This window comes from Ziziphus jujuba, chromosome 3, assembly GCF_031755915.1.
Source record: "Ziziphus jujuba cultivar Dongzao chromosome 3, ASM3175591v1".
Classification (NCBI taxonomy): domain Eukaryota; kingdom Viridiplantae; phylum Streptophyta; class Magnoliopsida; order Rosales; family Rhamnaceae; genus Ziziphus; species Ziziphus jujuba.
The window spans coordinates 11,406,922-11,432,828 of record NC_083381.1 but is presented as its reverse complement, the minus strand read 5'-3'; the positions used below and the strand labels follow the sequence as shown (position 1 = coordinate 11,432,828).

General features: G+C 31.3%; 2 protein-coding genes across 3 annotated transcripts; one reads left to right on the top strand and one right to left on the bottom strand.

The window, feature by feature from the left end:
* Positions 1 to 6,425: 6,425 nt before the first annotated feature.
* On the bottom strand, positions 6,426 to 20,408 carry LOC107422251 (ATP-dependent DNA helicase 2 subunit KU70). Of its 2 annotated transcripts, XM_016031673.4 has the most exons (19): positions 20,087 to 20,407; positions 19,807 to 19,884; positions 18,592 to 18,708; positions 17,341 to 17,455; positions 16,786 to 16,891; positions 16,495 to 16,612; positions 16,312 to 16,395; positions 16,160 to 16,218; positions 14,726 to 14,859; positions 14,583 to 14,626; positions 12,980 to 13,056; positions 12,006 to 12,153; positions 11,318 to 11,379; positions 10,588 to 10,648; positions 9,492 to 9,584; positions 9,295 to 9,415; positions 8,330 to 8,432; positions 7,702 to 7,876; positions 6,426 to 6,972 (listed from the first exon to the last, which is right to left on the bottom strand). In XM_016031673.4, the coding sequence occupies exons 1-19, from the start codon at positions 20,150 to 20,152 to the stop codon at positions 6,859 to 6,861; spliced, it is 1,875 nt and encodes a 624-aa protein (XP_015887159.3). In that variant the 5' UTR covers positions 20,153 to 20,407; the 3' UTR covers positions 6,426 to 6,858. The 2 variants fall into 2 exon arrangements, with proteins under 2 accessions (XP_015887159.3, XP_015887160.3); XM_016031674.4 differs by lacking the exons at positions 11,318 to 11,379; positions 12,006 to 12,153 and having other exon boundaries at positions 20,087 to 20,408.
* Positions 20,409 to 21,859: 1,451 nt separating this feature from the next.
* LOC107422238 (chitinase-like protein 1) lies at positions 21,860 to 24,529 on the top strand. The gene is made up of 4 exons (XM_016031658.4): positions 21,860 to 22,081; positions 22,291 to 22,682; positions 23,124 to 23,283; positions 23,752 to 24,529. Exons 2-4 carry the CDS (start codon positions 22,301 to 22,303, stop codon positions 24,170 to 24,172), a joined length of 963 nt encoding a protein of 320 aa, XP_015887144.3. The 5' UTR covers positions 21,860 to 22,081; positions 22,291 to 22,300; the 3' UTR covers positions 24,173 to 24,529.
* Positions 24,530 to 25,907: the final 1,378 nt, after the last annotated feature.

The window sequence follows — 25,907 nt, the reverse complement described above, 5'->3', positions numbered from 1 at the left end:
AGAGTTGAGACGTCTCAACCAGCCTCTATATCACATGATAGTAATAGAGGTTTAAAGAATATATATATATATATATAATTACAACTATATCCATAACTATATCATATCCATATATGTAACCATGGTATTGGTTGGCACACAATATCACAATTTCACATTTATGCCATAATAAAAATATCACTTATTCTTTTTTATTCATCCCCAAATACTCAATATAAATTATTTTGGCATATTATGTGCAAATCATATATAATAAGTTAAATAAAATAATCAAATCATAAGTATTTCTTTGATGCCAAAAATATCATTATATAAAGTTATATTGTAATAATTAATGCAATTACAAAACTTTTTAAATACCAAGATCCATAACTTTACCATGAGCATATTAAGTTTGAAAACATTTGAAATCTTAGTAAAAATCACATGAAATGATAACTTTTATATATATTCATGCATATGAACATATATAATTATGAAGCCATAACTTATCAAAATTTCAAAAGAACTTGAAACTCAAGAAATTATAAATTTAACATGCCCAAAATATTTATGAAAAGAAAAATCCGCTCACAAATCATAGCTTAATCTTGATCAGCTGTCGGATCACCTCCGGTCTCAGTAACAAAGCCTAAAATAAAGAAGAACACTACATAGGCTTTCAAAAATTAAACATTGATGTATATTAAATGTCTCAAAATAACTTTTTACAACTCTTTGATTACCAAAATTAATCGCCAACTGATCTAATGATACTGCAAGCCCATAATATTCAATATTACAAAGGGTTTTATCAACATTTAATTACACAAAACCAATTTCAATTCAATCCTATGTTATCCAAACACAATCCAATTTCCGGTATTAAACTAATTTACTCAAAAATAGAAAATTAATAAATAACATCCAAAATTCATAAACTTTATATCAATGGAAAGCACAAGAGATGGATAATAGAGTGGTGTACTCACCTTGGTCAATCGTTGACAGTGGTGGTTGGAATCCCATTGATGAATCTTTCAAACCGTGAGGAATTTCAATGAGCAAAGGTTGAAAACGAATTCATATGGTCCAAACTAAGGGGGAAACACAAGACCCATGGCTTGAAATGGCCGGAACCTAGCCAAATTGGGATTGATTGAGATTTTGCCACCGTCACCAAAAAATGGCCGATCCAGATGTGTTAGTGAGAAATTTAGGGTTTTGGATGAAAATTCCATGGGTAATCCATCCATTAGGCATTTATAGCTTAACTCGAAGGAGAAAAGGTTAAATCAAAGTGATTTTTGGTGATGGGTAGTGTTGGTTCACGATTGCAAATGAGTCAGGTTTGGTCTGACTGGATCTCTATTTTTTTGGGCTTTTTAGAGACAACAAGGGAATTTCAAGATTTGTCTAATGAGGATGCATGTTCCCATACATTTATAGAACTTTGGGTCACTGCTGACAAATACTAATACTCAAAAACTTTTCAAAGTTATAATTTTTTAATCATGACTCAAAATCAGGTGTGCTACCAATCTACGACTTCATATCGAAGAACTCTATATAATGGTGCAAAAGTTAAAGTCAAAGTCAAAGTTGATCTCCAAGAAAAAGTTAAATTTGGTTCCACTTAAAATTTCAATTTGATCAAACTTGATCAACCATGATCAAACGGCTTAAAAATTTTAAATCTTAGATTTTTTTGGGGACTAGTCACTACTCTTAATAATATGTCAACCTAATAGTATTATATTGTGGTCTTTAATCATGATGATTGAATTTCTTTAACTAGATTTGGCCTATTTATAAAAGGAAATCTTAAAAGTTGATTTTCATAGATTTTCAATATAATTTTATCAAATTTACCTAATAAGAAACTCCTTGCATATATATAATCGGTTTTTCACAAGGTCTGAATTTGTAGTTTTAAACTAAATACTATTCAAAATAATGTTGGATTCTCTATTGCTCACATTTATTATGTACTCTTTCCGTAAATTTTAATCCAAATTTATATTTTATGCTATCGGGCCTATATTCGAGAAAGTGTTAAAAGATGATAATATTTCCATTGCAACATAAAGACAATTTAGTAGCAAAATTACTACTTCATCTTGTATAAAGATTTAGAATAGAATAACGATAAATAACATGTAAAGAGCTCATGATGGTTTTACTTTTATTTGACAATTTTGCAAGTTAAGCAGTCTCTATGTTTTTTATTTTTTTCGACAATATTAAACTCATTAGAATTAGGAAAGGAGATTTTACTCAAATAAAGGTTTTAACCTTAGATTTTAAAAATATATACGTAATGGTTTTTACTACTAAGTCAAACCCACAAAAATACAAATATTCTTAATGCAATAAAATCCACAAATTCATTATGAAGGGTTTCCTTCTAAATGGACTCTCTTCAATCATATATTTTCTTATCATCAAGTACAGATAAGAAATCATGAAAAGACAAAAGAAAAAAAAAAAAATGTGTCGATTCATTTGTGTGTGTGTGTGTGTGTGTGTGTATGTACACTAAGGTTCCAGTGAGAACATACTTAATTTTTTGAATTGAGAATAAATGGGCTTTTGATTATTTAGAACCTTTGAATTTGATATAATATAGTATCACTCATCAAATTCAAAAACTCTAAATGATCAAAATTTATTTATCTTCAATTTAAAATCTTGAAGATATTCTCACCATAGGACCATTAATTGTACGTACGTGTTCATGAATGTGAAACCAGTTCAACGTCCTTACATAGCAAGTACAAAAAAAGAAGCATCCTGAAGTACCGATGAGATACAATCATGAAAAATTTATGGTCGGTACAGTCTCAAGGAAAATGCTTAGTTAATAGCTAGCTTTGTTGAGTCATATCTAGCTACCAATAATGATGCATACAAGATATATGTATATATATATATATATATGTATATAGATCTTTATACATGTTTATAAACACGCAAAGCCTATCTTTTGAAATATATATATATATATATATATATATAAATATGTGTTATCACAGTTAGGTGCTAGGTTGCACTCGAAAGGAAGAGCCTTCTTTCAGTAATGAGGTGTTGAAACTTGAAGGGTCAACCTCATAGGGACCAGACCCCTTTATCTGTTTCTCTTTTAGCTCATACAAAATTTAATTAATATAAATTTCTCTCACCCAATAATCAATTACTATAAAGCATAGTGGTGAGCACCTTCTATATTCACTTTTTCTTTATTCTTTGGACTCTCAATGTGAAAAGGTGAAAACTTTAATTAGAATACAAAAATCCAATTGGTTCCTTTAGAATATTCCCATCATGTTCGTGCATATATAATCCAGTTTCTTCTTGAAAGTGCTTTAAGTCTATAGCAATATTATATAACGGTATAATATAATTGTATTATATAAAGAATTAGCAGTACAAGTACTTCCATTAAGAAAGTGTTCGGAAATATTGGAAACAGAAATGTTTGTTACATGAAAAAAGTAACTCAATAATATGGTCACGGATTTATAGTACCAATATTATAGGGTTGCAGCAAGCTTGGAATTTAGACATGTATCAATCAAATTGATTTGAGATTGAATTAATTCAATAAGTGATAAGACTGTTGGTTGTATATATTTGCTTCTTCCTTTTTTTAATTTTTTGGACTATATATATTTGCCTGTAGCTGGCAAAAACCAGGAAGTATTTGGAATATTCTGCAGGAGTACTCTATATTTTGGTAAGAATTAATTTGATAATTTTCGATATTATTTATTAAATATTGTTACGTTACAATTAACCCAATCAAAGATTGTCACATCCAATAACCAAAAACATTTAACAATTCTAGTGCTTCAATGTCTTGTTAAATTATAGATAATTCTAAACTTTTAGTCCATAGGAGATGAGGTTGATTATGTACAAAAGCCAATGAATTGAACAATTAATAATGTTAAATATGCGTTTATTACTTATTTTAAATACCTAGACACAAAAAGTCTGTATGCGGGTTGTGATACTAGGTCAAGTAGATAAAAAAAAATTAATTATATAGTATTGTATATATCAAATCAAACTTAATTAACAATTAATGATTATTTATGAAAAAGTAGTTGATGAGTTTATGCTGTCTTGGAGAAATTTCATGGCATCTAATAAAGTTATGAGTGTCAAATAATGCACCTAACTGTTTTAGAGATGACAACTATGTGGAAACTAAACTAATGGGTTCCACGAAAAGTGCAAAAACTGATTAAGAAAAGCCAACCTTCATCATCTCTTAATTATAAAAACAAAAGCTATATATATATATATATATATATATATATATATATATATATATATATATATATGTATGCAATTAAACTCAGATGGAGATAACTTCAACTTAAAAACTTAAAACTAAATGAATTTAATTATTTAAAATCATTCAATTATATTATGACAAATTTGATGTGATATGTAATCTACATGGTTATATAATTAAATCTATTTATTTTCAACCTAAAAATTTGATAATAACCTTGTATGAACATGACTTTACATATATACAGGTAAGACTGAAGTGATTATTGAAAAAGTGATTTTTAATAATTGTAAAGCAAGTGGAGATCGATTGGTTTAGTGTTCTTTTGTTAAATGAATCAAATTTCAAAAAGCTATTTAAACACTAGGGACCAAACAAGTTTATTGACTTAAGATGGATATTTTTTTTCGATACCAAATAAGATTTGGAAGGATGCTAAGGGTCTGTTTGGTATAGTTGATGAAAGTAGAATTTTAATATGTAAAGTTTTGTATAATAGATATTTTTAAAAAAGAATTTTTATTAAAAAACTAATAAGCATTTGGTTATAAATAAATAAAAACTGCATTAAATATTCATTAAATTGTATTTAATGCTTACTAAATTTCCATATAAAATAAAAAAAAAACTTTTTTTAAAGAAGCTCAAATTTGAGCTTCTCTAAAACAGTTTAAAAAAATTCATTTTTTTGTCAATAAGTATTTATTAATTTTTGCCAAATATTTTTATTTTTTATAAAAAAACTTTTGGCTTTCAAGTAGAACTTTTAAGCAAAAAAAAAAAAAACTCTGCTAATCAGAGACTAACTATAATCACCACTCTAATCTTGCATATATAGTTGTTACATAATTGTATTATATGCATGGCATGATCACCACTCTAATCTTGCATATATAGTTGTTACATAATTGTATTATATGCATGGCATGAAAGTCCTAGCCCTTTCTTTAATGGAAGACATGGAAGTCACTATGATAAATCATGATAGGTTTAGTGACTAACAGCTGACGCGCGCTGATGTATTGTTTAGAGTAGGTTTAATGAAAAATTAGAGAATATATCTATCTACGTCCGCCAATGACGTGGAAAAGGAAAGTTGAAGACTTTGCCAGGAAACATGAGGACCCATTAGTTGTGATGGATTGCATGGTATTATAACAAATCGTAAGGACCCATTGAAATATATTGGGAATCTATTGACATTGTAAACATTAACACCATGTTTGGATTGGAGGATGGAAGGAAAATAAAGGATAAAGGATAAATTTAATGAGGAAAGAAAATGATAAAAAAAGAAATAAAATATTTATAATTATTGTTTTTTACTAATGGAAAGGAAAGGAAACGTAAAAAATAAGTAATGTAATTTATATTTTTTTAATAAAATATTCTATGTATAAAATATCTCAATCAATTAGTTTTTAATTAATAAGGATAATACTGAAATATTTAAAAATTTTATTTCCTCTTAAATTTGAATAAAAATCTGGATAGTTAAAATTAACATAATTTAAATCTTCCTTTTCTTTCCATTTCCTTGTTCTTTTCTTTCCTTTCATTTTAACAATGCAAACAAAGGAATTAAATCTTTTCTATTCCTTTTCTTCCTATTCCTTCAATCCAAACATAGTGTAAGAATTTTTTCCTTTTTTTTTTTTTTTTTCTTTCCTTACATGGTAAAAACAAATGGCAAAAGTTATTTTTCTCCAAGCCCAATAGGGGATCGTTAAGTGGTGAAGAATATAAAGATTGTGTAGGAATGTTCTGAACTTATCTTTGACCCAGTTGGGAAAGAAAGCCTTGACATAAGCCTACACTTGCCTGATCAACGGGCCAAGTGAATTTGGAGGTTGTCTTTTGAGTTTGTTATTTGCCACAAAAGAATGTTATTTGCCACATTGTTGGTATAACAACTGTTAATTAACTGCACTTAATTATATTTGGACATTTTAATCTAAAAACCTAATATTAGAATGAAAACATTCTCCAACAGCCAAATTAAATTATCATATCATATATAGATTTCACTAATAATGGATACTAATGATGAAAAATAATATTTTTCTATTCTTTTTATATCACCTTGCAAATTTTGCATTCTTTTTTCTTTTAACATTTCAATGACTTCCATTTTATGAACAAATTGCAAAATAAAAATGGAAAAATTTATCAAATATGTATCACATAGACAAGTTAAAAAACCTCAAATAGATACACATCCAATTTGACCAGCAAAATTCAAGCTACTTGCTTGAAATATACATTATCTAAAGGCAGAGCTTACCTGGTAAATGTACTACTTGTGACTAGACTTCTTTACAAAATATGTAACACTACGGTTTTTATACTGAAATTTCAACACTAACTAGAAGCCTCCCACAACATAAATTCTTCATTGAATTTGACAGTGGGAACACCATATACATGCAAGAAACCTTTTTCTAAACAAAATCCTGAGTTTATCTCACAAACTGGCAATACAAAGTCATCCATCAGATTGTATCAAAAAGGAATGTACCAGAATGTTTGACAAGTTTTAGACTGCTATTTGCGACATAAAGTCAGCCTCTAACTTGTCACTTTCCCATGTGAGTTAGTATCCTACTAATCAAAGCTTCTTTCTTTCCCGCAACAGGAAGGTTGTGAGCTGCCAAGTAGTACTTCAACTCTGTTACAGTCAAATCCTTCAGCTGCAAAACAATAATGGTCAGTTTTTTAGTTGAGTGCAGTGTTCATCAAAATCCTAGAAACTAGCAACTTCTAAATTAAAGTAAACAGATTGTGACCTTTTAACATTATCAATTCTGAGGACTGTCTTTAAAGATTTTAATTTTATTTAAACTATCCCTAAATCTGAAGTACTGCAGTCAGTCGGCTCATCTCTTTACTATTTCAGTTCTCAAAATTGAGCGTGTTAAATATCTTTATGCTCTCATTTTTCGACTAAGCATTTGATATTCAGATAATAATGATAGAAAAAATTCATAAAACAAACCACACACCACTATATATTACTGTTTTGTACACAATCAATATATTTGAATGGAAAATCATTTTTTAAAAAATTTGTACAATGCTATTCCCTTCAATTTCGATTTAGGATTGTGGTTTCTCTTAGAAATTCCTTTTAGCAAAAATTAATGAACCAGAAAATTTCTCACAATTATTTATTTATTCATTTCTTTCTGGAAAATTTCCTACAATTATTTTTTGTTAAAACAAATGATAGCTTATTTTATGCAATGCTGTATTTCCACCAAAAATCTATTCAAGCACAATTTTTTGATAATTATTTTGACCCGTAGGATTTGAAAAATAAGCTAGGACCTAGCCAACCATCCTCTTACCATTGATCCATTTGTGATCCAGACAGAACAATAATAACAGAGCAAAACAGCTATAAAAAATCTCAATTTCACCTGTCCGTTGTCTGCAAGGTCACCCCAATTGTAGCTTGCACATTCCTTAACTGCATTTTCAGCAGGTGTTTTTCGTTTTCTGGATGTTCCACTGGCTTTTCCTTCACATTCCTCATCATAATGGTCCCCATAAACAGAAAGCTTGAAATCTTCCAAAGCACTAACAACACCTGGTCTGTTATGCAAAGGTCCAAAACATGACAAAAATAAACAACGATTGAGATTGTAAAAGAAGACAAAACCAATTTTCTGTTCTTATTTTTACTTTTCTCAAGTGCAATGCATATAATATGCAGTTCTCTATTTTGAGATAAGGTATTTTGTTTATTAAAGCAAGGCAGGAATGGCAAATAACGGGTTTTGCTATTTGTCATCAGTAGTGATGAGCACTAGCGTGACCAACAGCTGAGATGGCAAACACTAATTTAATGCATCTAACTATGCTTCGACTTTTTATAATATAACCTAATATATGAAAGTGAACCCTTTTCGGCAGCCGATTAAATTGCCACATAGCATATGAGTCCCACTGGTGATAATCACCAACGATGACAAACAGCATTTTTCGGTAATTAAGCAGAAGCAAAATGCATATTCAAGCAAAGACAATAATGTACTTTTTCCTTACCTAGACATGCCTTCTTCATCTGGCAATGTTTCATCTTTGATATCTGGCATCTCATCCTCCTCCAAAGCTAAGGCCTGTAACACTGCATAATGCCTCTGCAAGGCTGCAAGAAAGTTACAATATAGCTAATGAAACACCTGATTATTAAAAAAACTGAAAATTACATCATAATCAACTTGATGTTACAATCTCCCACAATTAGAAGCAAAAAATTTTATGCTACATTTACAACAACCACACGTTAATCCAAAAAGAGAAGTGAAATAAATAAATGAATTATGGAAAGCTAATTAAACCATACTAGCAGCTGAATATGGTTGCCAGTATGAAGTGATAGACAACAGAAAAAATTTTGACAACACGAAAGCTGTCAAATAATTTTACTAACATCTCAGTTTATATGGCATTAAATTATTTGCTAAAACCATGTGGGATTCAATGAGATAAAATAAATTGCTAGTATTACTGAAAAATAAAAAGATGGTGGGAGATAAAAAGTAGGGAGAAAAAGTGTGATTGATGTTTTCTAGTCGTACAAACTGACAAACAGGGGGGATGTGTTGGATGCAATATGGAACTACAAAGGTTGAGGATTTCTATGGAAATCAAATAAAATATGTCAAAAAAGTAGGATTAATTTATCTCAAACTGTTTTGACATATTTTAGGACTAGTTGGTTCTTTTAGAGGAAAAGTGACAAAGAAAAATATTTTGAAGTTGTTATATCTATTTTGCTTGAAAAAAATTACCAAAATTACTGACAGATTTATGTAAATGCACAAATTAATTCTTTGTTGTCTAAGAATATTGATGCTATCTAGTAGACTACCAGAATAGGGACCATTGTTTTGTGGAATAGTGAAAACCTCAGGTGTCAACAGACTAATGGCTAATGCATACATAAAGTGCACGCAATATTATTTCCAACATTTCTATAGAAAACCAGATAACTCGTGATGACCTACCAGGGTTGGCAAATTGGCATACTGAAAATTCTTTCAAGTCAATTCGTTTAACTAAAGCAGCAGCCTTTCTGATTTGCTCGTCAGTTGCATGAGGTGTTGCAGCATCTGAATCTGGAAGAACCTGTAGACTTAACAGTAGATATTAGGGACAAGTCTCAGCGACAAACCTACTTATATTATATTAATATCTCTCTTGCCTCATCAATATCTCTGATGTCATCAGAATATGGAAGATAAATCATGTTCATTCCCGGCGGCTCAACCTGACCACCATCACGAATTATTTCATCCTGTACATTTCAGGGAGATTAGTGAGTCTAATTTTACATGTAAAACATTTTTTTTTAAATACTATTACATTAGAAAAATGACATAAAAATACTATTTAATAAGATCTGCTGGAAGTTTAATTTAATATAGTTAAACCTAGTAGTTTCAATTCTTACTTTGATAATCAGATAATTAAGCACCATAAAAGTGGTTTTTTGCATGGAATTTATAAGAGTATGCTATATGAACTAAAATTGAGAAAGCCACACAAAGATCTAAAGTTTTTAGAAAGATAAGCTGACCAGATCTTCTACTACGTCCTTCTATGCAATAAAAAACTAATTACATAACTTGTGTGTTCATTTTTTGTTATCAAGTTTCCTTTTTTTTTTCTTTTTTTTTCCCCCTCCTCTCGGGAGTGAATAATAACAAATTTGATCATGTGCCCCCATAGATTCCTAGCTAGTATTTTCAGATGCAAATGTCACAAAAATCAATATAGGGTATCTAAAGACAGAAGAAATAAAATAAGATAGTCCAATAGTATCTTTCTAATTTCAAGCAAACAATCATTTTGTGTTCCTAGTAACCTTTTCATCAATGATCATAAATGCAAAGAAAAAGCCTGATGTTCGTGCAGTGGAAAGTACAGATTCCTAGCACAGTGCCTCAGTATAAACCACTTAGTCAAGGAAACCAATAATTTAGAAGCCACAAAAACTGTCTGTGGTGTCAAAGGTAACAGAGAGCAAGTAACAATTTATTGAAGTGAAATTATTCAGTCTCAGATTTACCAGAGGATATGATGGGAAGAAAGAAAGAACCAATAATAGAAAAAAGCAAGAGAATTTCATTGCAGCTTGTTTAATAGCAACTTGCCATGTTTATATAGATAATGAAATGATTATGCAGTGTAATTTCCTGAACTACATTTCACTATTTGCCCACTTTTCAAGTATATATACATCAATATAAAAAAATAAAAAAAGAAACTGCTATGAGTGTATGTAATTAAAAGCTTACTTGAGCAACAAGGGCAACCAATCGAGGACAAGATGAAATTCCGTAAAATGCAACTGCAAAACTGTAAAGAAAAATAATAACAATAAGCCACAAAGCCCACCAAAGTTTAATTACCATGCCACAAATGCTTTGGACCCAAGCTTCAAATTCAGTTAAAATCAGCCATTAGATAAAATTATACCATGAACTCCAGCCAGGCCATCAAGAATGGAAAAGCTTTATTGTGCTGGTCAAAAACATTTATCTTTTACAAAGAAATAAATAGAGAAAGAAGAACATAAGGAACCAGAAAAGGTACAAAATTTGCAGTGACAAAAGGAAACTACATGTCCCTCAGGGGTTTCATTGTTACTATCAGCTACTCATTTTACGATAATGGATAATTCGGAAGACATTTTAAACTATCCACTCTCAGCTAACATGATGAAGAATGAAAGTAATATACGATGTCAAAAGCATATGAACAGTCTCAACTAGGATTTCTCACCATATAAAATACTTTAATCAGCAAGTCAAGACAAAAAAATTGCTATTATTAAGGAGGGCATCACGAATATTAAACAGCCATAGAAGTCCAGATAAGTTATTATAAATGAAATAACAAAGCTATCATGGTTTTCAAACAAATGCACTGTGTCAAACATGCTCTAATTGAAACAAATTGTATATATGAAAAGGTAGTCATGTGATAAAGATAATACTAGAGACAATGAACATTATCAGCACTAACCGCTTAAGCCGCAGCATGGACCTATGCAGAGCAATAAAAATGCATCTGCTACCACTCACTTCCTGTATTGAAAAGTAAACTCAAGAGTGAACTACTTTAAACTCTAAACAATAAAGAAAATGCAGGAAATAAAAAATACGATTACCAAAATACCAAACAGTACATGTACATAAAGTTTACATCGTATAAGAACATTGGTCTTTTATATGGCATCTCAGATCCTAGAAATAGACATCTTTCCTATGTTGCTTCGACTTGGGTGCAGGTGTGATGCACCATTTTACTTGAGATGAAGCTACTACATTGTGTTACAACTATTTAGAATTACTTTTAATCTGATTTGACCAGCCAGAGTGGTATTTTCTGTTATAAATCCACCAAGAAATTCTTTTTCCTTTTTTTTTTCAAAAAAAATAAATTTAGTAAAAGATCCATTAACAGGGAAAAAAATTTAAAAATGAAAGGATGATAAACTTCCCTAAAGAAATTCTACTTCGTGTTTCCTCAATTGCGTTCATAAAAGCATTTCTTATTTCTCATGGATACATTATAAAGCTGCAGGGCATCTACCAAATCTCTGAACATTCAAGACTCCTAATATGCCATTAACCTCAAATAGTTATTATCTAAAGCAAAAACAATAATAACCAAGAGAGTATATTTTCAGTACTATAAGAGCAATAACAACCTCATCACTAGGATATAGAAATGTTGATGGCTTCAAGTTGTGATAATCTTTCAAACAACTTAATGGCTTGAATCCTAAAAGACGGAGATTTCCAGTTGAAATTCTTTTTATCTCTGATAGCTCTTCCACTGAAAACTTGATATTTTCACTGAAAAGTACATGGGACAGTTAAGAACTTCCATTAAGAAAACTAACTTGCAAACATCTATAACTAAAGTGTAAAAAGGCTAGATCTATACAAGAAGAAGCATGATGCACCAACACAACAAGCATGGTTGACAGATGCATTGCATAATATTTCAGCACTAAGTTAATAAACCTGACATGTAACTGATTACAAGACCACTGCTTATCTATCTCAATGAACATTTATTTTAATCTAACTATCTATAAACTTAGCAAGAAAACTATTTAGAGAGTAAAATATTAGCAGAATGCAAAGCATATATATATATATAGGAAAATATTCTACTGAGTGATGGAGCCTATGATATGCTAGGCAACACAGCATCCTGCAACATTATTTTGCAAGACATGGTTGCCCAGCATATTCTGGGCTCCATCACCGAGGACAATGGAACTACATATATACATATATGTATTAGAATCACGTAAAAAGTTGAGATATTGCGTCAGATTATTTACGACATTATATACATTAAATATAAAACAAATAGTCGAGAGAGAAAACAAAGAGTAGAACTAAATTGACACAGACATATAACAATAACACTATTGCTTCCATGCTTTGCATGGGCAGTGAAAGGATGGGTTAGGATTGGGAGAATAATTACATGGGTTTGGTGGCAAATAAGTTTATCAGGTAAGTACACCTGAAGCAGAATATACAAATTATCATGCACTACCATTATAACATGCTTGCTTTTTTAAGGCTTAAAGTAACAAATTTATCAGGTAGGAAAACATGAGCAGAACATACATATTAAAATGCACAACCATTATAACATGCTTACTTTTTGTAAGGCTGAAAGTGCTTGGTAGATGCAGATAGCAATGCACCAGTATCTGTGCAGATTAAAGTTCTCTCAGTCTGCAAAGCATTAACACACACAACTTGGTTATCTTAAATTTGGCCCTGAAGTGTTATTCCAATCGAAGCACACAAAGTAATATCCATAATGAGATTTTCTTGGATATCACTGCCACAATCTTTTGCAGTTCTTGGTCCATTATTATATATCTGTGTTTTCTTTTTATTTTATTTTTTCGTTTGGTAGGAGGGAATTTTTCATAATCTTTTTCACAAGTTAAAGCAAAATCAGAAGAAAACAAGTTTTAATCAGCATCAATGTATTCATCAAGATTGTGAAGTCGATAAGGTTCAAAGTAATGAGAGGATTGGCATGTGTACATTTGGAGAGGTTGAACTTGAGGACTAAGGTTAAGGAATAATCAGAGGAGATTTGGCATCACCTTAAAATATTATAAATAGAAGACAATTTAAAATGCAGAAGAAGCTTTTGCAAGAGGCTGAACTTTTGAAATGGAGATCTTACACAGATAATTAATCCAAGAGCATGTTAAATTACCACATTCTGCAGGTGAAACTTATATACAAAGTTTCCAAAAAACACAAAATTTAAAAAATAAAATTAATAATATTAACAATAAAAAAGATAAAAAATAAAATAAAATAAAAGAAATCAAAGTATGGAACTGCTCCCAATTATTTTCTGACTTAACTGAAATTCTGAAATAGAAACACGAAAGTATTATAAATAGAAGACAATTTAAAATGCAGAAGTTTCTCTAAGAGGCTGAACGTTTGAAATGGAAATCTCAATTAGATAATTGATCAGAGTATATCATATTATCACAGTCTGCTAAAGAAACTCATATACAAATTTACCAAAAAAAATCAAAATCAAAATAAGAAATCAAAGGATGGAACTGCTCAGAATTATTTTATGACTTGACTGAAATTCTGATACAGCAACAAGAACTAAATTACAAGTCCAATAAGTGAAATCTTTGTAACATGTACAGAAACACCAAACATTAGGAACTTAAAGCTGATGGATATTGTCAAACTAAAAAATAAATAAGACATTGGAATGTTACAAAGATATGACAACCAACTCAAAAGAAAATACTTACTTACAATCATAAAAATATTTTCGTTATTTATAAAAATTCTTGCTACATTTTTTCCCTTCCACATACCCATCGAACTTCATGCCTTCAATCTAAAAACCTCCTTCATTTTTTCCATTGACATAGATAAAACACTATGACCTCCAGAGTTTGTGCCAAAAATACATTTATGTAAATAAATAGTAAATAAAACAGAAGAAACAACTTGACACACTCAAGGTTTGTCAATTCTCTAAAGATACAGTGTTCCCTCACAGATATCCTGTGTCATGATCTAAACCACAATGGTCATTGAGGCATGGTTGCATTATAGATGTTAAACAAAAAATCCCTACAAAATCCTTTAATAAATAATCATTAATGCCCAAAAACACATTGATATTTGCTGCCAAAAATAATGTAAACTAGTAAATATAAACACAAATATTATGAAGGAAACGAAATGTGATATTGTAACTTCACCTTTAGAGGATGATTGGTAACTGAATCAAGCCAGGTAGTTGCTCCTTCAAATTAATAACAAAGAACACAGTTATTAATGGCATATAAAGAAGCTTAGTTCTCAGTACAGCTGGTTTTATCTGAAGATGATGACAGGGCCATACCTGGAACAGCTGGTCGAATCAAAGCATATGAGCCAAGCTCAATTGATAATCCATTAGCAATTGAAAAATTGATTTTTCTAACTACTCGTTTTGTGAACATACGCTTTCTAAGCTGAAATTTCATATCCTCGACCCTGAAATTAGAATACAGATACATAAATTGAAAATCATTGGACTAGGCCAAAAAACTTGGTATCCCACTAAAATTGAGCATTTACTCTCTTTAACTTAATTTGAAATCCTGCTTAAAACTTTATCCATCTTACAGATAAATTTCATTTGTAGAAAAGTCAATCTCTTCAATCATTCTGTAAAAATATTGAGTGGTTCATAGAGTTCTATTACCATTTAGGTTTTTTTTTTTTTTTTTTTTTTAAGGGGCCATGGACTGCCTATATACGTCTACTGTAGCCTCGTCTCAACTCTGATATTGGACACGCCTATAGAAACCCTTACTTGCCTCCCCTATGTTGTTCTTCTTCTCCCTTATATCCCTCTTCCCCAAATTCCTCTTCATCTGCTTTCTTTCTCTTTCTTCTTTTTCTTCCCATTTAAGACTTCGGAGAATTGGTGATTAGTGTTTACATTGGAATGCAAACAAAAGAATAAAGAAAGGCATCTCCCATGAATATATAATTGTTTCCAATAGACATATATGGCTCGTTTGAGTTGGACTACACTGCACTGGATCAGACTAGACTATTTCAAGTTTGATCCAATAAAATTAAAATTGTCCAGCTCAATTAAGTGCAGTTTAGCATCCCAAAAGGGGTCAATGTCTCTTCCCATACCAATGATACTCTAAAAGAGTTAAGAAGATGAATGACTGCAGGATTGTTTCATGGCTGTGAACAGTCTGTAGCCCAAGAATAGAGCATATAAAGTAAGTGATATACTTGGCGACTTGCCTTAAAATATAAAATGCAGAAAATCCCACAACCCAATTCAATGCATCTTCAAATACATTTAGCATATCTCTTATCTATTGTCATAGTACTCTTTTTCCTAAAAGCACAAGCTTGTAAAAGTGGATTAAGGATGGTATATATACTTTAACACACTTTACTTACGTGTGCCTTAAATTGTGAGGCATTCTTTGGGGCACATGTATGTACATCTGCAATTTACCACGTTTCAGTTGAATGTTTAAACCCAAGCCACAAGCTTGTAGGAGGTTAGTTGAGGATAATTTGTATATTCTAATATCTATATGGGCTACAATATCCAATAGATAATTCCTATAAGACATTGAAGGGGTGACTTAATACCCAAAAAAAAAAAAAATTGGAAATGTTAAAGCTTAAAACTAACTATTCAAGCAATTAAACACCATATCAGCCCCCAAATTCTGATATTATATGTGATGGTCTTACTTATACCAAATAAGAAAATAATACTCGTAATAAATGTCAACAGAAAAAGACAAAGCCGTACTTCTGTCCTGCTGAGGGAATAAATTGAGCAAGATCATCACCTTTCAGCCCCATTAGATCCTGGAATACAAAGTGTTTAAAGTGGTGAGATGTAGCCTGCCATGGAAGTTAATCAATAAAACAGAGTACAAAACAGTAAAGGAAGATACATACAGCATAGAAATGAGAAACATTGAACTCTTCATCAGGCCTACTCAATGGGAGAAGTTCAATTGAGATGCCAAGATCCCGTGCATCCTTTAATGAAGAAAAAGGAAAAGAAAAGGCAAAAGTTACTTCATAACAATGAATTTTTGTTTATAGAAACAATGAATTATGATTTTGTGCAAATTATACTTCAGCCCGCTGCATTGTTGTTTTTCTCATATCAGCCTTTGCTGCTCCCTCGATACTCCCAAATGGATCGTCTTCATTTGTGAACAATAGCATCCGCTTATAAGCTGTCTTTGTTGATCTGACAAGTATCATTGATAATTACTACCAGAAACAATGATAAGGGGACCAAGTCAGAAGATCTTCTTCTTCTTCTTCTTTCTTTTTATTTATTAATTTTCTTTTAGGCTCAGTACTTTAGCAGGAAGTAAATAATTCAACAGGAAAAATATATTGATTAAAATATCATCTTACCCTTTGCGCAATAAAGCTTGTGCTACCCAGAGTGCATTGTAAAGAGAATTCTCTCGAGACCCAGAAACAATACCATACTGACTTCCGATTTCTCTCATAAATGAATCTGCAAGAACTTCTCTATAAGTATTCCCATGAAGGGCAAATTGTCAAAGAATTCCTTTCTTATCATAAGACAGAGAAGTAGCATGTATTCTCATACCCTTAAAATCTAAAACCACTAATGCAAAGCTTAAATATGATGTGTATTCAATAAGAGAAAAATTAATAAGCAATTATAATAATAGAAAGGAATATGTCCTTGGTACAAGAGTTATGCAAATAATTTCAGAATTTCTCTTAGAACTCAACCAATTTTTAAAACCATATTCTTGAGTTATTCACATGGATAGCTTCATAACTTCTAGCATAATCCAGCACACTTCAGGAATACCAAATAAAACCCTAAAACAACAATGCAACAAATATATAGAGTCCAAGAAAAGAAAAACAAATACAACAATAAAGTTTCCACTTATCGATAAAGATAAATACACTTTTCATTCCGGGACATACCCTCTATAAGGTCAAACTCTTTTATTAGCCTTGCAGTAGGCCTGTCTAAATAATCTCGGTCAGCTACATTGAAAACAAAGACACCATTTAAGTCCTGTAAATTTTTCTTTTCCCTCTGCAATTGTACAAATATATTCAGATGAGAATTAATTACAGTTGGGAATAACAATTGTCTTGGAAGTACTTGATTCTAAAGTACAGATCTTCATAATGAACCGGTAACATAATAAGCATGAAAACAAAAGTAAATATAGGATCATTGTCAAGAATATTTCCTGGAGAAAAAGGTACTTTCATATGCAAATCATTCCTTCGTCACAATAACAATTTTCATCAAGAGAACAGCGTGAGTACACGTTGGGAATTAAAAAATTAAAAAAAAAAAAACCACTAAAACAAAAAATAATAAAATAAGGAGAAAAAAAAAACTGAAATTTCAGAGATTTGATAGTTTAAACAAGAAAAGGAGAGAATGTGAAAAGTATATAATACTCAGTTAAAGTTGTTAAAGCAGCTCCAGTATGGCTTTCTACTTTGGAGATCATCTTTTCAGTAGGAACCTTCTTGATAAAATTTCAAAATAGCGAGTTACAGATCGTTTGAAGAATTAAATGTGTTAATGTATGTTTGTGTTTACTCTGAGTTCTTTGTTTAATAATCAATTATGATATAAAATAAAATAAATGAAATGTGAAATTCTTGAGTAGTCTACTTCCCTTTGAATGACAAATCCCTTAATTATAGTAAAGGAGTGCCTTAGAATTCATAAGGGATTTACTTGTCTATGCATCGTTCCATTCAATCTTTTTCTTTTTTTTTCTTTTTTTTTTTTTTTTTTTAACCAACCTTTATGCCAAGCAAGACAGCCCTTGTTCCTTTCCTTTATTCACTCTGCCCCCTCCATAGAATTTCTTGTATGAAGAGAGTAGGAGTCAAAGGTAGTTGAACCCCTTCCTCTCTCAAGGAACATAATTGGAGCCACTTCTTAACGACTTAAACCATTTAGAGATTGACGGTAGCTTAGCAGATTAAAAGTTTGTTGGAACTTGGAATATATTTTTTTGATGATTCTATACTCCAAGTGTGTAAGAGATGCTCTTCAAAGAGAGCACAGAACCTTCAAAACCATGACTATCACTTCATCTCCAGATGGCCCCACATGATTCAAGGTTGAACAATTTCAACATAAAACTGAAAAAATTGATCTAAGAAATCATACAATTTAAGTTTAATGTTGTCAACATATCTCACCGTGTTAAAGAAGCATATAGCAACTTCATCATACGATCTATTGATGATTTGAGTCTTTAATGACTGAGATATGCAACTCACAGCAATATGAAAATGAGTTTCATCCTTGTTATCTTCCTGCCAAAACAGACCAGTGGAAAAAACTTATTAAAATATTTTCAGAAAGTCAGAGCAACAGTCTGTCAAAATGACATCGCTGTTTGGATTACTTTTGGCAGAAATAAACTACAAACATCATCACACCAGTGGAAAGTTTCATGTAAAGAATACATGTTGAGTTTTTCCAAACAAAGAAGTAAACCAATTGTTTGATAATTAATAAAATAATCATCAATCATTGGGAGTTCACTTAAGGAGATTTTGATTTTCCTTCATTTCTGCATCCTGAAATGAACTGTTCAACAGTCAAAGGTGAAGAAGATAGTCAAATCATGTTTGCTAAAATTTACAACTTAATTAAAACTCCTTTGGGACTTTCTTGTTGTAAGATTAAGATTTTGCTCTAATGTGGGTTTTCATTTTTGTTAAAGCAACCATATTTTTAATATTTTAAAATTTGTACTACACCTCACATGACTAGAACAACAAAACCTGCATGCATATGAAACTAACATGGAAGTATGAGACTGAGCCACGTAGGATAATATGTTAACCATGAAACGAAAATCATGATTTAGAAGAATAAAAACTAGTGGTTTAGAGCATATCATGTGAAAAGGTGTGGTCGATTGATTTTCTTACCAATAAGTGATAACTCAAGAAGCTAAAAACCCAGTTAAGTAGCTGTAAAACACCATCCCATTTATTGATCAGGAACAATAGATTTTAACAGAATTCAGTCTAACTGCATGGGTACTGCAAGATACAAGCACAAACTAACTTCAAGACAGGCAGCTTCTAAAAAGTCAATCACTGTTTGGCCAAATTACACTTATCAAAGTCTTTGCCAACCGAACCACAATTAGACAAGAATCAAGAGTCCCAAACATTATCAACACCATAAGCTCAACAAAACAGTTTGGTTGCTAACTTTCATTGTGCCACTGTAGCTCAAATATTATACAACCATTATAACAGCCAAAACATACATACAAACAAATGGGTATAAAATAAACTGAAAATAGATAATCAAGTTCAACATTGCATGTCAAATTTCAGTTAAAGAAATTTAACCCAACAATTTGAAAAAAAAAAAAAAAAAAAAAAAAAACTTACAGAAGGAGAAGTAGTGTTGAACATTTTGGGGGAAGCATCGACCAAGATCACCAAAAACTCTTTGGTTGCCTCCTTTTCCTAATTAAGATTACATACAAAATCATTTTTTTTTTTCTGCATTTCATTAAACCCAGAAAGAAAAAATTACAGGAATACATAAGAAGTCAAAAAAAAAAAAAAATCTTGTGAAAACTATCAATTTATCGAAAACAAAATAATAATAATAATAATAATAATAATAATAATAATAAAACACACAAAAAAAGAAAGAAAAGAAAACCAGATGGAAATCATTATCGAGGTCGTCCTCGTCATCTCGGAAGATATCATCAGGGTCCAAATCCATAGCAACCAACAAAGCTTTGAAACTTTTGAAAGAATGATAGAAGAGTGTGTGAGATGCTGCTTTTTCAGTCTTCTTCTTCCTTCTTCCTGCCCTCTATGCTCTCTCTGTGTTGTTATAAATTATGAATATATAATTGTTATTTACCCGCCTTTCTCATTTTTTCCATTTCCCAACTCTTTTCTTTTCTTTTTATTTTCTCTTGGACCGGGCAAGGGGGGCGAAACAGTCTCTCGCAAGCCAAACAGACAGTTGGACTTGTTTGCCATTTTGGGTTTGGGCTGGAGTCAACCCACTCTCAGGTTGACTCTCTTGTATCATTTCAAACCCAAATTTTATTCAAGTAACTATTATCTTTTTGTTTTTTTGTTTTTTTTTTTTTTTTATTTCCTAAGTTTACCTTATCTTGTTTAAGGGAAAAGAATAATGTTAGGGACACATCTAAGTGTACCAAGACATGTATCGAGTATATAAATGTTTCTTTGATGCAAAGTTAGGCTTTTGAAGCTCTTGGACTTTGATGGTTTTGGAGTTAGAATTTCACAAATTTCGCTTCTTGACCATGGCAACCTTGAAAATTAGTGCTTTAATTTTTGGATGGTTTTTGTTTCTAGGGTTTCTTGAAAGGAAAGGGCAAGGGAATATTAAATATAGAGAAAGAGAGAGATAGAGATAGATGGTTATTCTCTCTTATAGAAGAAAAAATCTTAAATTTTCACAATATTTAGTCTTTTAATTCCATGAACTATCCAAATGAATCAAACAGGGGTGCAAATTCCTTCAGCTAGAACTTTTTTTTCATATTTTTTTTTATAGAAAATTAGGACATATTTGGCCATTAAGATTTTAAACAGTTTTATGTTCTAAATAGAAATTGTTTTCGAAACAAAAAAATTATCTGTTTGACCATCAGTTTTTAAAAACAATTTTAGAAAACAAATTAAAAAAAAAATTTAGAAAATATTAAAATGATATTTTCTGTTTTTTACTTTTTAATCTTGAAAACTGTTTTCAACATCACTGGTCAAACACTTTTTATTTTCATAAAACAAAATAAAAATAAATTTTTTTATTTTCAAAATAATATTTTGAAAACTAAAAGAAAAAAACATCACCAAACAAAATCTTAGTTTTCAAAAAGTAAGATTTGTTTTACTCTAAAAGAGTAAAAATGGTTTCTTGTGTTGAAACTTAACTTTGTTCCTAAGTCTCAATGGCTTGCGATGGTACTGCAATGTTGGAGGGAATGAAACGTTGACAAATAAGTTCAAGAGATATAATAATAACTAAAAATCAAAAATTAAAAATTTCATAAGGAAAAAAAACATAAGAATAAAAGGGGTTTTAAGTAATTTTAGATAGGAAATCACAGCAAATTGGGTTGTGTAAATAGCAGCACTCCAGATAATTAGACTTCCGAATCCAGAATTGGGTTGGGCTGGACTTTGTATGCAAAGGATACAAAATTTGGAGTCAAACCCACTGGCACTCTCACACACACACACACACACACACACTGTTGGTCCATGTGTGTCGGTGGAGCATGGTGGGGTCGTCTTCCTTTAAGAATCAAAGAGGTTCCATTTCTTAAATCCAGCCTGTTCTTCCTTTAAACATCGAACATCTTCTTCCTCACTCTCACACGCATAAACCAATCTCCATCGTCCAACCTCATCAAACCTGTAAGATCTTTAACCAAAAGCAAGGACGTCAGGCCTGAAAACGACGTTCCGTCTAACACACATTTCTCAAATTTTTGGGTTCCTCTTCTTCGTCGGTTGGGTCTTGTCCCTCTCTCCCTCTCGCATTCCAACTCTTAATAGAAAATCATACCCAACAAATCAAATAAAAGAAAGAGAAAAAAAATACCCAGTTGGGGATCTGAAAGACTTAAGACTTTCTTTCAAGTTTGTAAGCTTCTCTGGTTCACAGGTAAGTGAATTTCGACTTTGGGTTTTTCAGTTTTCTTTCCTTTTTTCTTTCTATCCTAACAATAAACGAACCCCCCCCCCCCCCCCCCCCCCCCCCCCAAAAAAAAAAAAAAAGAAAAAAAAAAAAAAGAAAAAGGAAAAGCTGCTGTTTTTATTTATTTATGTTTTTTGCTGGGTTGTTTTTGGGTTCTGGGATCTGGGTTTTTTCAGGCAAAGAACAATGTGGACCACTCGAGGAGTTGCTTTGTTAATTGGGCTGCTGGTTGTGAATCTGGTGGTGGGTATCAATAGCGATGATTCGACGAGGTTGGTGAAGAAGGTGAAGGGGGTCAAGGTTTGTATCAAAGATTGGGAATGCAATCGATGGTCTAAATTCTGTTGTAACCAAACCATTTCCGAAAACTTCCAAGTCTACCAGTTTGAGAACCTTTTCTCCAAGCGCAACTCTCCGGTGGCCCATGCCGTCGGATTCTGGGATTACCAGTCTTTCATCATCGCCTCTGCTATTTACCAGCCGTTAGGCTTCGGCACCACTGGTGGGAAACTCATGCAGATGAAGGAGGTCGCTGCTTTCCTCGCCCATGTCGGCGCTAAAACATCTTGTGAGTAAAAATTTCCTGTGGATTTTGTGTTTGGTTTTTGTCTCTGAATTTGGGTCTTGTATATAACTCTTTTGGGTTGGACGAGAGCTGAAATTGGAACCTGACTCTGAAGAAATGAGTTTTCTAGCTTGCTGAGTTTTATTGCATATTGGGTTTGGATTGCTAGAGTTTAGTTTCTAAGATTCATTTGGTTTTGGAATGCATTTACCGGATTTGATTGGATTGGATTCAGCGATTCTCAATTTGTTTGAGTTGTTTGAGATGTAGACCTCAACTAGGAAAAACTATGGAAGTTCAAATGGGTATGGATAATTGGTGTGCTTGATTTGATTGTGATTTTGATTGGGCTGCTACTATGCCCATTGTTTTTATTTTTATTTTATTATTATTATTATTATTATTTTGTGATTTTGATGGCTAATCTTGCTGATGATTTTCCAGGTGGTTATGGAGTTGCCACAGGAGGACCATTGGCCTGGGGTCTTTGTTACAACAAGGAAATGAGTCCTAGTCAGTCGTATTGTGATGACTCTTACAAATTTGAATTCCCCTGCACTCCTGGAGCCCAATACTATGGCCGCGGTGCCATACCCATCTACTGGTGTGTATTGTTTGAATTGTCATTTTAATTTGTTTCTATTCAATTATTTTCTGGCCCTATTTTCTTTCTTTCTCTACTTAACTTTGTTTGCCTTGGAAATTGGAACTTAAAAAGATATTGTTTGTATGAAGAAGAATCCTCATAGATTAAAAGGTCTTTTCACAATCTTCGAAACATCCAGATACTCATAAAAAAAACAGCTTTTCATCTTCAATATTAGAAATCAGGATACATTACAGTTTAATTGCTACATTTAGTTGAATCAGGATACATTACATTTTTGGGGAAACTATGTGGTTGAATCATCAACTTTTAGTTGGACAAAATGCTTTATGACTAGATGCTTTATTTATCTTGCTACTACTAAATAGTGGCTTCCATTTTTGCATTTTGGCATTAACTCGTTTATGATGTTCTCGAGTCAATACTGTGATTGCTGATGTTTTTTTGTTGGAGTAATTGTTGTAGGAACTTCAATTATGGTGCTGTTGGAAAAGCGTTGGATGTGGATCTATTGAACCACCCAGAATACATTGAGCAGAATGCTACACTTGCATTCATGGCCGCCATGTGGAGGTGGATGACCCCAATAAAAAAGTTACAGCCTTCTGCTCATGAAGTCTTTGTTGGTGGATGGAAACCTACCAAGAATGATACTTTGGCTAAGCGGGTTCCTGGATTTGGCGCCACAATGAATATTCTTTATGGAGAGATGACTTGCGGACAGGGTGATATTGATCCCATGAACACCATCATTTCCCATTACCTCTACTACCTTGATCTGATGGGTGTTGGCCGTGAGGAGGCAGGGCCGAATGAAGTGCTATCCTGTGCTGAGCAGGGTGCCTTCAACCCAGCCACCGTGGCCCCTGCCACATCATCTTCTTGAGCTTTATATAATGGTGTTAGATAGCCTATTCCATCCTAAGAAAACTATACGTTAATGTGTGGGAATTGATACTCTCCAAAGTGGAAAAAATAAGGGTTGGTGAAGAAGCAGCTTCCATACAATCATTTTCGACTCTATGGATCATTGAAGCTAAACTGCCCAGTTAATGTATAATGTGTTTCATTTAGTTATTGCTACTCTCTGTTGTTGGCTGTAGATTTTGATATTTATTTGTTTCCAAAAGATCAAAGTGTGTGGATATTTTATATGTAATGTATGAACCTTTTTTGTTCTTTTATATGGTGTTTCATTTGCAGATTTGTAAAGTTAATAAAAGTGCTTATTTTTTCTGTGATCTATCACTCTTATGTGATGATGAAGTGGTTGTGCTGATCATGGTCGATTTTCTCAGTGAACTAAAAGCAAGTGCTAATCATTTTCATTTTGGAAAATGTTAACAGCATCCTAAATCTTGAGGTTTTTACTTTCTTTTTTTTTTTTTTTTTTTTTGATATCAAATGAAATGATAATTTTTATGGTTTGTGTTTCTGTTATTAGGTTTTAATCATTGATTTGAGGTGACATTATTCATTTACTTGAGAAAATTTTGAAACCTGTCGTTTTCTGGTGTGTATGGAAACGGTCAACACTTCTTTTTTTTTATTTACTATATTGCTTTATTTAAATGGAAATTATTTTGAAACCATGTTTTTTCAATATTGGTTCTTGAAGTGGTGCTCTCTTATAAAATTTAAAACGAAAAGGGTGTTTTTAAAATTTCAAAATATGCTGTCAAAAATTTGAGACATTTGGGCTCTTTTTTTTTTTTTTTGGGTGAAAACACTTGGTTGTGTTTAACAAAAAAATGTTATGTACTTACTAGTGGCTCATTCTTCATCAGCAAAACATGGTTTATAACAAACACCCAAAAAAAAAAATAAAAAAAAAAAAAGGAAGAAATTTAGAAAGCACATTTTATGGTTTATAACTGAGCATTCCACTGTTTTGATCATCTATCCATTTCTCACTAGTGGCTTATTCTTCAGCAAAATATGCACTTTCTTGATGGCTCTATCATCGTTTTTACACTTACAGTTAGATGCATCATCTTTTGATATTAATGCATATTACAAATAAATAAATAATGTGTCATTTATTAACGTATTCAGTTTTTGTTTTTTTTTTTTCTTGTAATTTATATATTATTTGTTTATTTTAATTGTTTATTGATGTTATTTAGTAATAATTAAAATTCATTAGATATATCAATTAACTACAAATGTTATAAAAGAAAAAAAAATAAAAATTAACACAATTTTAAATTGTATTTCATTTTATTTTTATGTTTTGTTTTATATATTTATAAATGTTTAACTATTATCAACTAATATTAATAAATCATTGAAATGAGAAAATTGCATATAAATTAAAAAAAAATACAAAATCAAAAAATAAAAATTAAACACATGAACAAACGTCACCTAAATATTCAACCTTTTTTTTTTTTTGTGTAGTATTAATATTATAATTTTTTTTTTTTTTGGGTTACTAAGGTACTATGATAAAAAGTGTTACAAAATTAAAATACATAATTATTTTTGTTTTTTGTTTTTTTATTTGTTTAGGGTATAGTTATAAACACTATTTCTTTATTTTGTTTATGTTTTAATCTGATCTTTATTATTATTTTTATTATGTGAACTAAAGGGTTAGTTAATTATAATCACTGTAAGAT

What these genes read in the sequence shown, in the direction of transcription:
- LOC107422251 (XM_016031673.4), bottom strand. Translation starts at nt 20,152, where the DNA reads ATGGATTTGGACCCTGATGATATCTTCCGAGATGACGAGGACGACCTC. An exon ending in AGAGTTTGACCTTATAGAGG is followed by an intron (nt 16,892 to 17,340) that starts GTATGTCCCGGA and finishes AAGTTCTTGCAG; the next exon opens with ATTCATTTATGAGAGAAATC. An exon ending in ACATCAGAGATATTGATGAG is followed by an intron (nt 9,416 to 9,491) that starts GCAAGAGAGATA and finishes TTAAGTCTACAG; the next exon opens with GTTCTTCCAGATTCAGATGC.
- LOC107422238 (XM_016031658.4), top strand. Translation starts at nt 22,301, where the DNA reads ATGTGGACCACTCGAGGAGTTGCTTTGTTAATTGGGCTGCTGGTTGTG. An exon ending in TGTCGGCGCTAAAACATCTT is followed by an intron (nt 22,683 to 23,123) that starts GTGAGTAAAAAT and finishes ATGATTTTCCAG; the next exon opens with GTGGTTATGGAGTTGCCACA. An exon ending in GGTGCCATACCCATCTACTG is followed by an intron (nt 23,284 to 23,751) that starts GTGTGTATTGTT and finishes TAATTGTTGTAG; the next exon opens with GAACTTCAATTATGGTGCTG.